At 38.4% G+C, this 15,424-nt stretch overlaps 1 protein-coding gene across 2 annotated transcripts in view; it reads left to right on the forward strand.

The window, feature by feature from the left end:
• Positions 1–15,424, forward strand: part of LOC145768607 (uncharacterized) — a 70,974-nt gene that overhangs the window by 23,577 nt on the left and 31,973 nt on the right. For both annotated transcript variants that reach the window (XM_082580142.1, XM_082580141.1), the window contains 3 exons: positions 4,289–4,398; positions 5,688–5,805; positions 6,070–6,172. In XM_082580142.1, the coding sequence (XP_082436268.1) occupies positions 4,289–4,398; positions 5,688–5,805; positions 6,070–6,172 (331 nt within the window). The remainder of the gene's footprint in view (positions 1–4,288; positions 4,399–5,687; positions 5,806–6,069; positions 6,173–15,424) is intronic.

Consider the following 15,424-nt stretch of genomic DNA (forward strand, 5'->3'; position numbering starts at 1 on the left):
AACGCACAATAGTGTTCACATGACATTTACAAACTTAATATAAGGCAATAAGCAACCCTATGCTCACAGACAATTTCGAAATTCGAAAAAAGACGTTTTAATCAACCACTGGGACAGTGTGGCTGGACATCGCATTGGAATGACTTTAAGCGACCCCACCTGGAACTACAATCTGATTGGTCGGTCGGTGGAATCGTATGCAAAGCAAAAATATGCTTCCCGGAAAGTATTTTTTGCCTTCATGCTCTTTAACTCCTCAAAGAAAGTATTTTTGGTTATACTTGTTCGCTGATACCTTTTGCGGGCCGCCAGTTGGTGACCCTTGTTGTAGGCTCAGTTTACGCATTTTAATGCTTAATTCCCGTTTGAACATTTCATTTAATATGCCTTTAAGAAACGCCATGTTCGCTTTCTCGCTAACATTATTGCAAATCGCGCATTTGTGCTGAAAACCAGTCGCCCCCGTCATAACCAGTTTTTGCATGGTTTCACACATCGGATACTAGTAAGTTTTAGATATTTGGTTGTTGTGATAAAAAGTTGCTTTGTGGCGTTTTTGGGGTCGCAACATGTCTCTAACGGAAATTACGTCATGTTCCCCTTGTGGAACAATGGCAGTTTACCGTGCAAGATGTTCAACTTTTAGTCTAGTGACTTAGAACCACATTTGCCTGGTAAGAGTTACAAGTTACCTACGGCAGCCGTGGCCGCAGCCGTGGCCGAGTGGTTAGCGCGTTGGGCTCGCAGTCGAGAGCCTGCATGTTCGACTCCAGCCACCCGCACTTGCTGTTGTTTCTCTGGGCAAGAAACTTAACGATAATTGCCTCTACCTAGTGATCGATTTCGAGTAATGGGTAGTACCAAATTTAAGTCATAAGTAAAGTAGACAACAGAAAACAGACATTGCCGTCGGCTGCAGCGTGGGTCAGGTGTATGTCGGAAGGCGTACACCGATGCATAGCGCTCAAGTCCGCTTTCCCGCAATGCAGGATAAAGATAAACAAACAAACAAACAAGTTAGTAGAAAAAGGCCTATTTTTTGTGATTTCGCACTGACGAGTATGATAATCTTGTAAACAAGTTTTGCCACGCTCTTTATAGAGAAGGATATTGCACTTTGAGCACATACTTCCTGTTTTCTTTATGCACCTGTCGCACCTACTTTGGGTTGCTGCTAACAGTAGGAAGTGGTGTAGGTAGGGTAGATCATAAAAGCGTACATCAACATTACTTGCTGTTACACAGTGTTCTTGAACGTTTAGCAAGCACAGTTACGTGTTCTAAAATCAAGATACGGTACGTTTTTTTTCCGGCTTCAAGCTTGCTCTGAATCCTCCATACATTTTTTGAACTTCCGTTACTGCTGCTACTTGCAGGATCGAGAGGATAACTTAGGCCCGGCACTAAAAAGATCGTGGGGCCCCAATTTAAGACACTTGTAAAAAAAAACGCACCATAACCAATGGTTTCTTTAAAACACCGGTGGTATCTTTAAACACCCGGGCCCTTGGAAAGGTTTTGGGCTCCTAAATCATTCACAAGTGCCCCATTTAGTTGAAGAGTGTCCCCTGAACCCCCTGGCAACGTCACTGGCGTTTCGGGCTTCCCTTGTTTCACCATGAACAGTATTTCCATTTACATGTTCAGCTTTGTTCAAATTATGTTGCTTCTGTGCCGGAAACAAACTATTCAAATATACTGCTTCTTTGCTAGATTAAAGTTGAGAAACAACGAGAGCTTTAAAGTTTTTATAATACACGAAAACAATTTACATACGTAACAATAAAACAGTCCTACAACAGGTAAAATGTAAGTTGACTTCATTAACTTGCAAACACAGCTGTACCATTTTGTGTGAAAACTACTGCACCTACTTTTTCATTCCAGAGTGGCAAAGATCTCTGTACTTAGTCAGACTTTGCTATTGAACACTAGCAAAATGTGTACAGTAAACTGCCGTTGTTCCACAAAAGAAATTAATATGTTTGAGCTAAATTTTACCCCCCATCAGTCTTATATCAGATTTTTTTGTATAAGAATTTTTTTTAAAAGATTCACAGCTTTACCTATAACCCGGAAACTATAATTTTCATGAAACTAGCGTTTGTAGAAATTTTCGTATAAGCAAGATAAATTTTATTACGTTGGTCAGAAAGGCATGACGACACCCATTGCACAATGCACAAAATGAATTGCAATGTCTATGCTCAGTGGCGTACGCAAGATTTTCTCAAGAAGGGGGGGGGGGGGGGGGCATTGAAAATGATCGAAACAAAAAAAATTAAAAAAACGCCCATTTGCTAATAATAGCCGATAGGTTACTGGCATAGGTACTCAGCTTGCATTGACGATAATGTTTTAATTTGCAACGGCTAGTTTACTCATTTGGATAGAACGAAAAAGAAGGCCTACCCTAAACCACCCTCAAGCAATAACATATTTACACTACACAATCACAATAAAGCTGAAAAAATACGCTCAGTAATAGACTAAGAGTATGTAAAGCTAATAACTCATTCAATGGACAATTGAAAACTTGAACATTCTCAAGAAATGTTGCTTTCAACTCTGGTTTCTCTCCAAGCGTAGCCTACCGGTACCCATGAAATTTCATATCATATTATTAGCCTATTTCAAGCTTTGATACACCTAAATTTCGATAAATGTAATACGTTTTTGGCATGCGAGATTATATTGATTAGATTACCTATAAAAGTTATTTTGGATATTTATGGTGGCCCATAGACCTACCAGACAATAAACAAACTTGAATTACAATAGACGCAAAACGGTTTGCATGAGATCTTAAGTAGGGCGATAAAATGATCAGCACTGGCTATGCAAGTGGAACTTGTCACTGGTTCATTTGCAGAAGCTTGATCAAAATTAGCAAAATATGACTCACTTTCTTGATCTTTACTGTCTCTATTCACTGATATCGATTCAGCAGAAGAGGCAGGTCTTTTGGGTCGAAAATAATCGTGAATAGTAGTACTGCGCTTCATGTCTCAATTCTTGTAATGTAAATCTGAAATTTGGCATTTTAGGAGTCTAAAACATTTGGGGTTGCCCAGATCGTACTTCAAAACGCATAGTTCAATGAATCGGCCGCTTTGTTAGGCCAACTTTTCAGCTTAAACACTTTCATGTAGCTTGTATTGGTAATTTATTGCATTGGATACGGAAGTGTTGGTATCAAAAAAGACAAGAAACTTGTGCAAAAAATTAAGATATAAAATCAATAAAAATTAAACGGAAACATGAAAATCAAGGTCCTCTTCAGACAAGCATCTTTATAACGTAACATGAATAGACAAATCATGGGTTCCAATGTGCAGCATTCTCCTGCAACAAGGTTTAATGTTACAGCAAATTTGCTAAAAAATCATGCGGATGTAATGTTTCAAAGCAAACCATGCACATTTCAGATCTGAAGGAATTAGGCCTACCTAGCCAACTTCCGTTGATGTCTTCTTCTTTTATTGTCGCACTTGATTCCAAGCATTGACTGCCTCGTGTATGAAAAGTTTCCAGGATTCTCTGTTGTTTAATCTTAGAAAATCTTAGAAAGTCATAGAAAGTCATAATGTAAGAAGTCAACTTTTTAAGATGATGACTGTAGGATAAAAACACATAGAAATCACTAGATCACTAGCAGACGTCTTCATGATATCCCAGTATGGTTTTAGTTTAGACTTTATCCATTTCTTTTTCACTATAGGCCTAATAGGCTTACAGAACGCTATGCTAAATTGGCATACCTGGGGTGAGGTAGGTGGATTGGGCCATGTATTTCTTATTGGCTTAGTCAAAAAAACAACATTGTTAATTGCTTTGACAGTGCAATCCAAAACATATTAAATGTCTTAATCTACGTCGTTAACTACTAAAACATTTTTAAGGGGGGAGGGGGGGGGCACGGCCCAATGGTCCCCCCATGCGTACGCTATTGTCTATGCTAAATATTAAAAGTGTTTAAACAGCACCGAAAACTTTGTTTCCTTTGTAGAACAAGGCCAGAAAAAAGGTTTTAACTGAGGAATGGCGTTTCACTAAGTTCTTGCAATATTGTACGCAATTTAATCCGCTTAATTGTATTTTGCAATATAGCAATAGCGGTTATACACTTTTGAAAGCTACCAAATAAAATGAAGACGGAGTGTGTTTGAATCAGGCAGCCAGCCAGCAAGTCATTTGCCGATGATGAATCAATGCAAGAATATTGCCTGAGGTATTTTGAACCAAACCTTATGAATATCACCAAATATGTATCAATGTTTTTGTTCAGCTTCTGCTCTTGTGTTCAAGAACTAACAGCTCTTTTGCTCGGGGCGTTGACCGCTATCGTGTATAAGTTTGAGGCTCGAAACTTGCAAGAATTCGCTCCCATTGGGACAAGTATGTGTGTAATGATAATTTTTTTGTGGTGCTCACGCTCATTCGAACTTTGATTTAAACTTTTATATGCTGAACTGTTGGTTGAATTAGTTTATATAAATCTTAGCTTCATTTATAGCTGAAAAAAGCATCTAAGAATAGTCAAGTTTTTGATGTAATAGATTTCTGTTGTAATCGCAACATAAGGCTCAGTTCTAAAGAGCAGTTACGTTGAAATATAGTTTAAAGCAGTCAAATTCTTAATTTCCATGGTACATTGTAGCCTAATTTTGCTATAAAATGCTGACATTCTTCTTCGTCGTATGAGCTGTTCTTCTGGACTATATGTTTGGGCATGATGTCATCAGCCACTCGACAGTCTCGTCATCCAGGGCCTTCAGTCCAGGCGCTCCATGTGGTGGTTGATGGATTGGGCAGTCATGGACGACATGATCTACTGTCTGGTCTGTGGCGCCACACTCGCATCCCGGTGAGGAAGCCAAGGCCCCATTTGCACATGTCTGAACGAAAGCGACCGACGCCGGTTCGTAGGCGGTTAAGCCGGACCCACGCAAGTCTTGCGAGGGACATTCCCGGAGGGTGGGGATCGACGTCGGGTAGGAAATCACGGAGTCGGGAGGTGTTGTTTTGCCACTCCATGTTCCATGTGTAGTTCGTCCAGTGTGCCGCACTTATTCCAAGATCTTCAACGTTGTTCAGAAGCTGTCGTGCGGCGGGCACAAATGGGCGTCTTGATTTCAGTCGCTGCTGTCCTCCAGGTAGGCGCTGAAATGTACTGTGGAGGAGGTGGTCGGGTCTATTGCTGACATTGAAACATAGTTATAAACTTCTTCAATTGTGTGATCGGCTGCGTAGCTGAGTGGTGAGAACGTCGGCGCGTCGCAAGGACGTGGGTTCGACACCGCTCCAGAGCACGCCGCTGTGTCTCGGCAAAGACACTTAATGGCAAGCCAAAATAAGGGGAGCAGCTGACTCGAAGACTATATGTCACTTCGCTGCTTCCTGTCGTCTGTTGTATCGCATCTGTGATCGCAGTGTACTGTATGTATCGCAATGGGCGCAAATAAAAGCACGATTATTATTATTGTGGTCTAATATTCATAGCCTACTCTGTTATATGGAGGTTGGAATTGTTGAACAAGGTTTTATGGTCCAAAGGGTAGTGAACCCTTGCTATGTCTGCCACTTTGCGGCAAGGCCAAATCGATAAAGTTTAGCTTTGTTGTCTATATTTATCAACTTGTTGAATGTAGTGGCTCTTAAATTTCGTTAATTTTTTATTTATTCAGGTTATGGAACATCCTGGCGAGGTATTTGGCGAATGTTTGTGCTTGTCGTTGGAGGAGCAGCTTTTGGACTTCTTATTGAAACTGGATATTCTGTTTGTGAAACAGGTTCCAAGTCAGGGTGCGTACTGTAGCTTTGTAGAAGATTCACGTTTAAAGAAATTTCAGGACATAACTGATGTTTTTGATCTATACTCGAATAGTGGCTAAGTGGTGGTGAAGTTTGTTGAGTATTATAACAACCATTAGCAGCAAGCTTTAATTAAAAAAACACGTTAATTTAAATGCGCAGCGACAAACATCGAATAGTTTCATCCAGGGACTCTGTTTATGATTTGAAAACATTTAGATCATTTTTTACAGTTGAAATGCTTTGTTATTTTAGGTGTACATCGGCTCGTACCTTTGTGCTTATTGCTTGGACTGCAGTTTGGTCTGTTTCCGCATTGCAGTATCTCTTACACGTTTTCGGATTTCAAACCAAAACAGTAAGTGTTCGTTTACAGTGGTGTGGAAAAATGAAACTATAGGCCAGGGATGTGCAACGTGCGGCCCGCGGGCCAAATGCGGCTCGCGAAGAAAAATTGTGCGGCCCGCAAAGATGTGCCAATTTTGAATTGCGTGCGGCCCGCGAAACGTGTTTATGATTTAGTTTAGTACGTGTGAACAATTCATTGTGGAGTGGATTATTATAGATTTCGCACCTTTTGTTAAAAATTTTAGAAATCTCCCAGCGGCCACCGCTAATCCATTGTGTTTAATTATCTGGAACGTAAAAATGTATGGTCACATAAAAGGCTTTATGAACAAATTACGACTTTGGAAAGCTCACATACAGACAGGAAATCTTTTCCACTTTCCAACTTTGAGAGACTATGGAATGCATCCTGAGAAGAAACCTAAATTTGAAAAATTGTGGTATTAATTTTTGGCTCTTCAAGGACTTCAAATCTCATGATTATTTGTTTGGTATATTCTCTTCGCCATTAGACACAGACATTGACAAAGCACCATCTGATATCCAGCTTGAACTGATTGAACTTCAAGAGAAAACGGATTTGAAAGCAAAGTATCTAGAAATGAATCTTGGCGATTTTTACCGAAAACATCTCAACCAAGATGACTTTCCACATTTGAAAAAATCTATTGCTTCAAAAATGGCTCTTTTTGGCTCAACGTATTTGTGCGAACAATTTTTTTTCTAAAATGGGCGTCATGAAATCTCCCTATCGATCGGTTCTGACAGACGAACACTTGGGAAATGGACTTCGAATTGCCAGCACTTCCATTAAAGTAAATTTGGAAAAAGCCGTCGGGAAAAGAAGCCAGCTGCAAACTTCTCACTGAACTCGTTTAAAGACTGTGTGATAATAAATTGGAATAACAGTTTTCTTCAGAAGTTTATGCGTCTTAACTTATTATTTCTGCAAGGAGATAACTCCTAATCATGCCATAAGAATAACATGAATAACAAAAAAAATACTTTTTTGTGCCTGCAACTAACTAGAAATGAATTATTAAATAAACATGCGGCCCGCGGTTTCACCCAGTTATTAATATCTGGCCCTCCCGTAATAAAGGTTGCACACCCCTGCTATAGGCTATTACACCAAGGGTAGCCTAAGCTTTTTCAAGGTGTTTGTTTCCCGTGAAAACTTGAGATTTTTTTGCTACGGTCCATGCGATGTCTTTACCTGCTTGGTATTGTCATGGCACAACCATGACGATCAATATACACCACCCACCGGCCATGCCAACGTGCTAACCCAGTGGTTAACCAACTGTGCATCACGGCGCCCTGATGCATCGTTCAATTTTCCAAGGGCGTCGCACAATGAATCTGTTTCGTATCTAAACTCAATTGTATTAAATAATAAAATGCTTACAGATATTATTATCCAATAAGATATGCATTCGAACTAATTATTGCAAAATTCTTGTAAACAATTAGCCTAAACAGAGATTTCTAGAAGCATGGCATGCAAAACTCCCTTTTCAGAGTAGGGTAGCCTACGTTAAATAAACTTAACCTTTTTTCTATCAAGCCCCCCTTCAATACTGGTCATGTGCCTCGCGCCCCCCTAGATTTTAAATAAGTACCATACCAAAAAAATTGCATTTTTGTCTGTTCATCGTACACATCAGTGAGATACTTGACACTAGGGTGGGTCGATTTCTCCATTTATCATATAAATTTGAACATAGGTGCGGCTTTACCTTCTAAACATTTCTTCAAAGTTTAAAATCGTTTTGTGCACAGCAACCCATTACCCCAACGACCCTCTGTTTCTATAACAGGGTTGCCAGATTGGGCGAAAAGTTGCGGAAATTTTTGTCATTTTACCTCATCTTTTCGCCCAATCCGGCAATCCTGCGCAGTGAGCGAACTTCTAATAGTTGTGCGGTTTAACACACCACAAAAAAAACTTTGTGAAACTGACTCTTTATCTTATTCATCGGATAATGATCCGAGTTTCACGGAGAGTTTTTCAACAAGTAGTGCCCCTACAATACCATCCCAATCCCTTGTGTTGCAAGGGAAGCCGATCGAAAGAAGGTATCTGGCGAAACAGTTGCTGCTATTGCCACTTCTACTTTGCAGTATGTGTTAGGAGAAGTCTTCTCCACAGACATCATTATTGACCCACGGAAAGTGAGACATAGCCGAATCAAGTGCCGTACTTAGATTGAAACCAACCCAACATGTCGTCAATAATTTTATATCGCTCTATTTCGATGGGAGAAAGGATGAATCATATGTCTTTGATGACTACCACCACAGGAGAAAAATAAAAGAATACCATTCCGTTTTACTGACACAACCTGGTGTCATCTACATCTTTCATGTCATAACACCAAGTGGTCGTTCAGTTGACATTTTTTTGGTCGTTCAGTGGAATATATGTTGGCCTATGCTGCCCATCAATGAGTTACCATTGCAGCATCTATTTGGATTATTTGGAAAGACATCTGGTCCAGAAACATTCATTAGTGAAATTGGCGATATTCTGTGGTCAAACCATATAGCCTTGGAGATCGCATTGTTTGATAAAATTGAAACTCCCCATTTGCCAAGATTGGACAATTTAAAGATCTAAGCACAGACCAAGTGTACTTTTTGAAAATCTGCCATGCAATCAGTTCTGGGGAATGCTCTGAAACACTCTTACACAGAGATCCTGGGAAGTATAATCATTCACAGGAGCAAATCGAATGTGCCGCTATTATGTTAGTCAAACCCATCCATCAGAAGCTGTTAAGACATTGACACGATTCATTGCAACTGTATATGAGTCTGTATGGTTTGCACTAAGATGGCCACAGACATCAGCGATGCTCCAGCAGTAGGCTACTTTTCCTTATGATACAACTCAGTCGTGGACTTGAGCCAGTAGAAGTGCAGTCTGTCATCGACAAATCGATCAATCAAAATTGTTATGCAGCTCACCCCGAAAACTTGCTATATGCCATGTTTCATGACAATAAACCTGTCATTCGTGAAGTAGCTGTTAGGCGAATTCTAAAAGCACGAAAGCTTTCATCTACAATAATATATGAAGATTCCATCGCCCTGCTGATCAACTTAATCTTAATGCAATGGATTATATTGATATGATCGACTGGACACAGATTGACGTTACTGAACCACCATTATTATTATCTAAGAGTGAAGATGAACTTTGGGATGCAATAAAGTCAGTCCCAGTAAAATCGTCATACACACCACAGACTCAAGCCGTTGAAAGAATGATTCGTGTAGTCGCTGAGGTCAGCCTCAAAACTGTCGGAAAGGAGAAAAGGAACTCTATGATTCACTCTATCTTAGATGCAAGGAAGCAGCGGCCTATATTTAAATCAAAGAAAGACTGTGTTGTTTAGTTTAACATCCAGGTCAGGCCCGGATTTAGGGGGGCAGAGGGTGCAGGTGGCCCGGGCCCCTGACTTTTGAGGTCTCCCTACGTGGAAAAAATGCGATTTTATGTTGTTGTTTTTTTTCTTTCAACCTTTGAAGTTTCTGCAAAATGCTGTGCAGTGCTGGATTAATGGTACTGTAGACGTAGAGGTGGTATTTCGCGCCTACGGCGCGAAGCATTTTTTGCGCGGGGACCCCCCGATCTAAAGTGCCCCGGGCCTCTCATCAGCTAAATCCGGCCCCGATCTAGGTGTGACTTTAACTCATTACATTTCAATTGTGTTTCGTTTTCACTGTAGCCTACCTATTGAATATAATTTACCGTGAAGTAGAAAATTGTATTTTTCCATACCACCTGGGGTAAGTGGTTTGGAGGACACCATCACATTGAAATTTTAACACTTTATTTAGTATGGCAAGCCTCACCTAAATACCGATTTATGCGACAATCCGACAATTTTATGTGAAAATCGACCCACCCTACTTAACACTGCTTCTCAGGGACTAGATTTTTAATGCGAGGTTTAACTCCAGAGAGTGAACAACGTAAGTCTCCTTCAACTCTCAGCATGTTTCTGTACTTGGTTTTGATAACAACGAGAGCAGAAAATGCAGCTTCACAAAGATACGTGGATCCAAACATTGTTAGAATTCGAAGAGCCCGAGTTGCGATAAGAGGGTAAACAGGAAGGTAATTGGCCCAGAACGTCTCAAGTTCCAGTTCTTTCAAGTCTTCTTTAGCTGTGGAGTTGAACTTCATCTCAAAAAACTCCTCTAGTCCTTCTTCGAAAATATCAACTACTTCGCATTGAAACGGGTTTCTGATGAACTTCCAGGTTTCACACTTCTCATCCAGATCTGGAAAGTATTTGATGAACTCCGCTTTCAATTCATTAAGATGGGTTTCTATTTGTTTCTTCAACTCAGATTCAATGTTTACCATCTTTGAGAGCAGAATCCAAGTTACTGAAGCTCGCTGGATTTCCTTGTTTAATTCGACTCTTCCAGAGGTCGAATTTGGCTATGAAAGTTCGAATGATGTCGTGATGCTTAATGATGTTGATGTTTTTTCCCTTGAAGCTTAAGGTTGAGAGTATTCAATGCTTCGAAGATGTCCACGAGGTACGCTAGTGCTACTCGAAAAGCCATTAAAGTAATTAAAAAAAACTGAAATTGTTGTAGAGCTAGCGCCCCCCCTGAGAGATGCTTCACGCCTTTCTGGTGAGGCTCGCCCCTCCGGTTAAGAATCACTGGTTTAGTACATTTATTCCAAAATTCACAAAACTTCACAAATCTAATTTATCAACTTCTCACTGCAACTGCATTTGGAAATGGAAACTGTTTAAAGAAATTAGGTTACAGCCTGAAAAATACAAATTTACAAATAAGCCTCTGCAGCCTAAATTCATCCATTCATTTCAAGGTAGCACCGCTGTACGAGACAAGTTTTTAGTGCAAAGTTTGTGCAGATTGTGATTTATTTTTAAGGGAATTTCTAGAGGGCTAAGTAGCCTAAGTTAACCCTATTTCCTGTGACGTATTTTGGCCAGTTGACTTGCGGAGGGGGGGTCGGTTCGACACTATCACTTTCAGCTCGTGTAACTCAAAAACCACGCAAAATAGATCAATCAAATTTTCACATGATGCAGATAATTTATCTGACAACATAGCATCGAAAATCTTTTGCAATTTGTTCAACAGAGTAACTTGAAAAATCAAATAATTTGATGGTTGGTCATATTTTTTTTATTTGACTTGAGAAATCGTTTCTTAATTACTTTATAATTGAGTGTGACGGGATAATTCCATTGTGTTGGATTTTAATCTCTTACGCGTGGACGTCGTCCACGCTTCAATGAAATCGTAATTGGCGTCTGACTTGCGTTTGCTTGTTGTTTTGCCCGAGGCATTGCAAAAATCTTTCGCTTTGTCTCAACATTTGCAGAGAATGAGACAAAATCACGGCAAAATATACTGTTTCAAGTCACTTTTGAGCCATATGTTATAGTCTACACATTTTCAAATGTACTGTCATCGCTTGATATTAAAACTAAATCAAGCAATGAGCTTTAGTAAACATTTTATTTGTAACAATTGTGTTCAGTTCAGTTTTCTTTTCACACTCATACTGTCCAATTTGGTTATACATGATCAAGAAACACTTTGCAGTTTACAGCACATCCCAGGGAGCTATTTATTTGTTTTTAACATTGTTTCAACGTCTAGAGACGTTGAATCGATGTAAAAAGTATCTGATTTGCTTTCTAGCTAGCGGTTGATACAGAAAAGTAAGTTAGCCTATTGGTGTCACATGGTGTTTGAACCACAACCTATCCAAAGGTAGTTACTTGCTTCGATAGGAGCTCGTTCCAACTTGGACCTTCATGCACTTCAAAAACAAAAAGTGTCTAGAACTCCTGACTGATAAACTATGTCACGATGCATTACAAAAGTGATATGTTTCCATACCTACCCACAATGATCACTTTGAATGAAATAATTTTGCAACAATTTTGATAAAGTGAAGTGACAATAATCGTTTAGTCAAATCGTATTGGTAGGCTATAGAAGAAGTCGTTTGTACATTGCCAAAGGGAACTCCCGTTCTGCGTGACAAACTCAAAGTCGTGGCATAACGATAGGAAAAATAAATACATTTAGCAAGATATCAAATCTTGCAAAAAAAATCTTTTTTAGGCTGATTGTTATTATCATACAAAAAAATCACTAAAATTTTGACTTTTTTCTTCGGCAAAATTGAAGGTTTTTGATATTTTGAAAATGCACGTTTGTGTCTAAGCGATTGAAACGACTTTTTTATGTTGTCAACTAGATTTGCAAGATAAGGTTTTCTACATGTTTTTCTAATTTGTTGGACATGCATTTTGTGTCAAGCTATTTCTTACGCATTAGAAAATTTCTTTCTCTTCAAATTTTGAAATAACATTTTAGATGCAGTTTGCTGTTGACGGCATTACTGCAAAAGCCATCTTTTGTAATTGATACATAACCAAAAACAAAAGGCGCATAAACTACTGCTGGCTGATAGACCACGTAACAATACATCATAATGATGTTTTTCCGAACCAAAGACCCAGAAAACCAATTTTGTTGTATATTAGTTCAGACGTTGAACCAATGACAAAAAGTGATTTGCTGATTTGAAACAAAGTGATTGCTGTTCCCAATGTGCAAACCTTTTGATAAAAGTAATCAAGTTTTGGCCACAGCTTTCTGGTCCACTGAGGCTACTCTGGTCAATCGACTCACGTTGTAAATAACTTATCGACATTATTGGGTAGGCTCACACTGAAGTTGTTTTGTGTAAAGTCTTGCTTGTGAAAATGTCGAAGTAAAAACACAAAAATAAAGTAAGTTATATTTACAAAGTATTATATTCTTGAATCAACCACAGTTTTAAAAAAAAATAGTTTGAACAGGTTTCATGTAATAGAAACTACAATTGATATCATCGCGAAGGATCAAATAGCTGTGAAAATCACTTCGAACAATTGTTTTTTTATGATTTTCATTTTTCATCATGCAAACCAAGGTGAACCTCAATATCATATTTTTATGCCAAACGATAAAAATCGTTTTTATTTTTTTTTAGTTACTTTTAGGAGACAAGGAAAACAATCCGTATAAAAAATAATTCAATTCAACATATTTCCCTTATTTTGTCAGATATGTATTTCGTGCAACAATTATTTAGAAAAATTGCTGAGTATGGTATCGCGTTTTAGATGCAGTCAGAGAATGCAACTTCGCGGTTGATGGCGTTATTACAAAAGCCAATCTTTTGTCACGGAAATGTATTCGAAAACAAAAAGGCTCAAAAGCGGCTGACTGATAGGTTACGTTGCGATACGTTACAAAAACAAGGCATTGATTTCAGATTCTTTCAACCAAGCAAACAACTTTGCTCCAAATGACATAAACATCCAAATTTATTGAGAAAATGATATATGCCTACACCTTTTTGAGGTAAGCTTTTGAAGATCAACGTTTGAAAACAAAGTTTGAAATTATTGAGTTGGTCCTAATAGTGTTTCTGCTGAGATATATCAAACTTTTCAATCCTCGTAGAGAAAAAATAATTTTGTAATCTCTCAAGCAACTGCAAAATTACCATTTAGGTAAAGATTCATTGCTGACAATACAGTATGTGCAATGTTTGTCAAAGCACAACAATTTCGCTGCGCGTGTTTTTCCACAAAAGCAGAGCAGTTTAGATAGACGATGTCAAGTTCTTTTCAGTATCCTTCAATCTCTCGTTTTTATAAAAACGTTTTAACAACATCCATAAATATTTATGTGAATATAAGTGTACCGGTACATGCAGAAGTTTATTGGCGGGTCAAAAACTCACTCCTTGTTGCTTTCCGACAAGAAATCAACAAAAAACTTCCCACATCAGTTTGTTTGTTTTGTGAGATAGACTGAGTTTTTTCAAGAAATTTTCGTACGGCTTCTTGTTATAAGTTAGAAACAAAATGTATTGGCCATAGAAAACTATGTAAAATTACATCTTTTTCAGCATGGCTTATCGTATACTTACTCTCTGATATAATTTCAAAGAAACCCAGATGTAATTAAAAGATTAATCAAAGCAACTCAAAACTCGAGTTTGCAAACAAAAGGCGGAATCATTACGGTCGAATGCTTTACAACAAAGCCAACTCACGAGATATCTGCGTCGCAGTTCCACGCACGACGGCGCTCAGTAATCCTATTAATCCGTAGGCTATAATTAGAAAACAAAAGGACTAGCTAGTAGCAGGCTAAAATATCCGAGTATGTTATGAAAATCATGTCATATCTCTAAAACTATAGACAATAGCAATGCCATTTAAAGCGGAATAAATACTTGAATAATTTTTAGGAAAAGTCAAAAAATTTCAAAGGTGTGGATTGCGTAGTTCTTTAATGACATTGCTTTGAAAAGCGCCAAGTCCCACCCGACCCCCCCCCCCACAGGACAAAGGGTACACCATTACACCGATATAATGTATTTATGTCATATCCAAGCTTATAGGGTTTGATGAGTTCATTTGAGATCACTTTGGATTAACGTTAATAGCAATGGTTTATTTTTGAGCAACGTGACTAAAAATACCATTTTGTCTAGTTGCATAAAAGAGATCTGGCAAAACTTTTGCATAACAAACCCCAGAGGTGTACAGAAACAGAATCTCGACTATGATCTTACTGTTTTTCAACCGATCCGCATCGGGTCTGAATCTTTTTTTTTTATGGAAATTGGATCCAGATCTTAAATTTGCATGACTTTTTTTAAATTTTGATTTTCAATAAACTCCTGGCAACATTTCTAAACCTGGAAAAGTTTTAATCTAAGGCGTTTGTGGCAACACTGAGATTGTAGTCGAGTCGAAGTTGATGGAAGATCATACTTTTTCCAAATTTTAACTATTAGTTTTGCTTGTTGCATGTTTACTGCAACATGCTGTGTTGAAAATTTTTAATGTTAGAAAGATAAAAATGCATGAGCTACAATGCTGTTCACAAGGTATAGGCTACAAAGCTTGCATTAAGTTGACAAATGATGATCATTGATCAATTGCATTAGCCTATTATATCCTATATGTTTTAGTTATTTCTATGCTATGGACTGAATGGCTGTTTTTGTAACAATAGTGGTTATGACACGTAATATCCAATTATGCAATGCATTTGAATGAAAAAAGATATAATGTTAATGCAGACTGTGTAGTTCAGGCAGGCAATTATAAAGTAACTTAAGCTTTTGTTGAAAGCAAGCTTTTATCAAGGTGAAAGAAAATTTTCAAATTGGAAAATGACCCTT

This window comes from Aplidium turbinatum, chromosome 4 (genome assembly GCF_918807975.1).
Source record: "Aplidium turbinatum chromosome 4, kaAplTurb1.1, whole genome shotgun sequence".
NCBI classification, from domain to species: domain Eukaryota; kingdom Metazoa; phylum Chordata; class Ascidiacea; order Aplousobranchia; family Polyclinidae; genus Aplidium; species Aplidium turbinatum.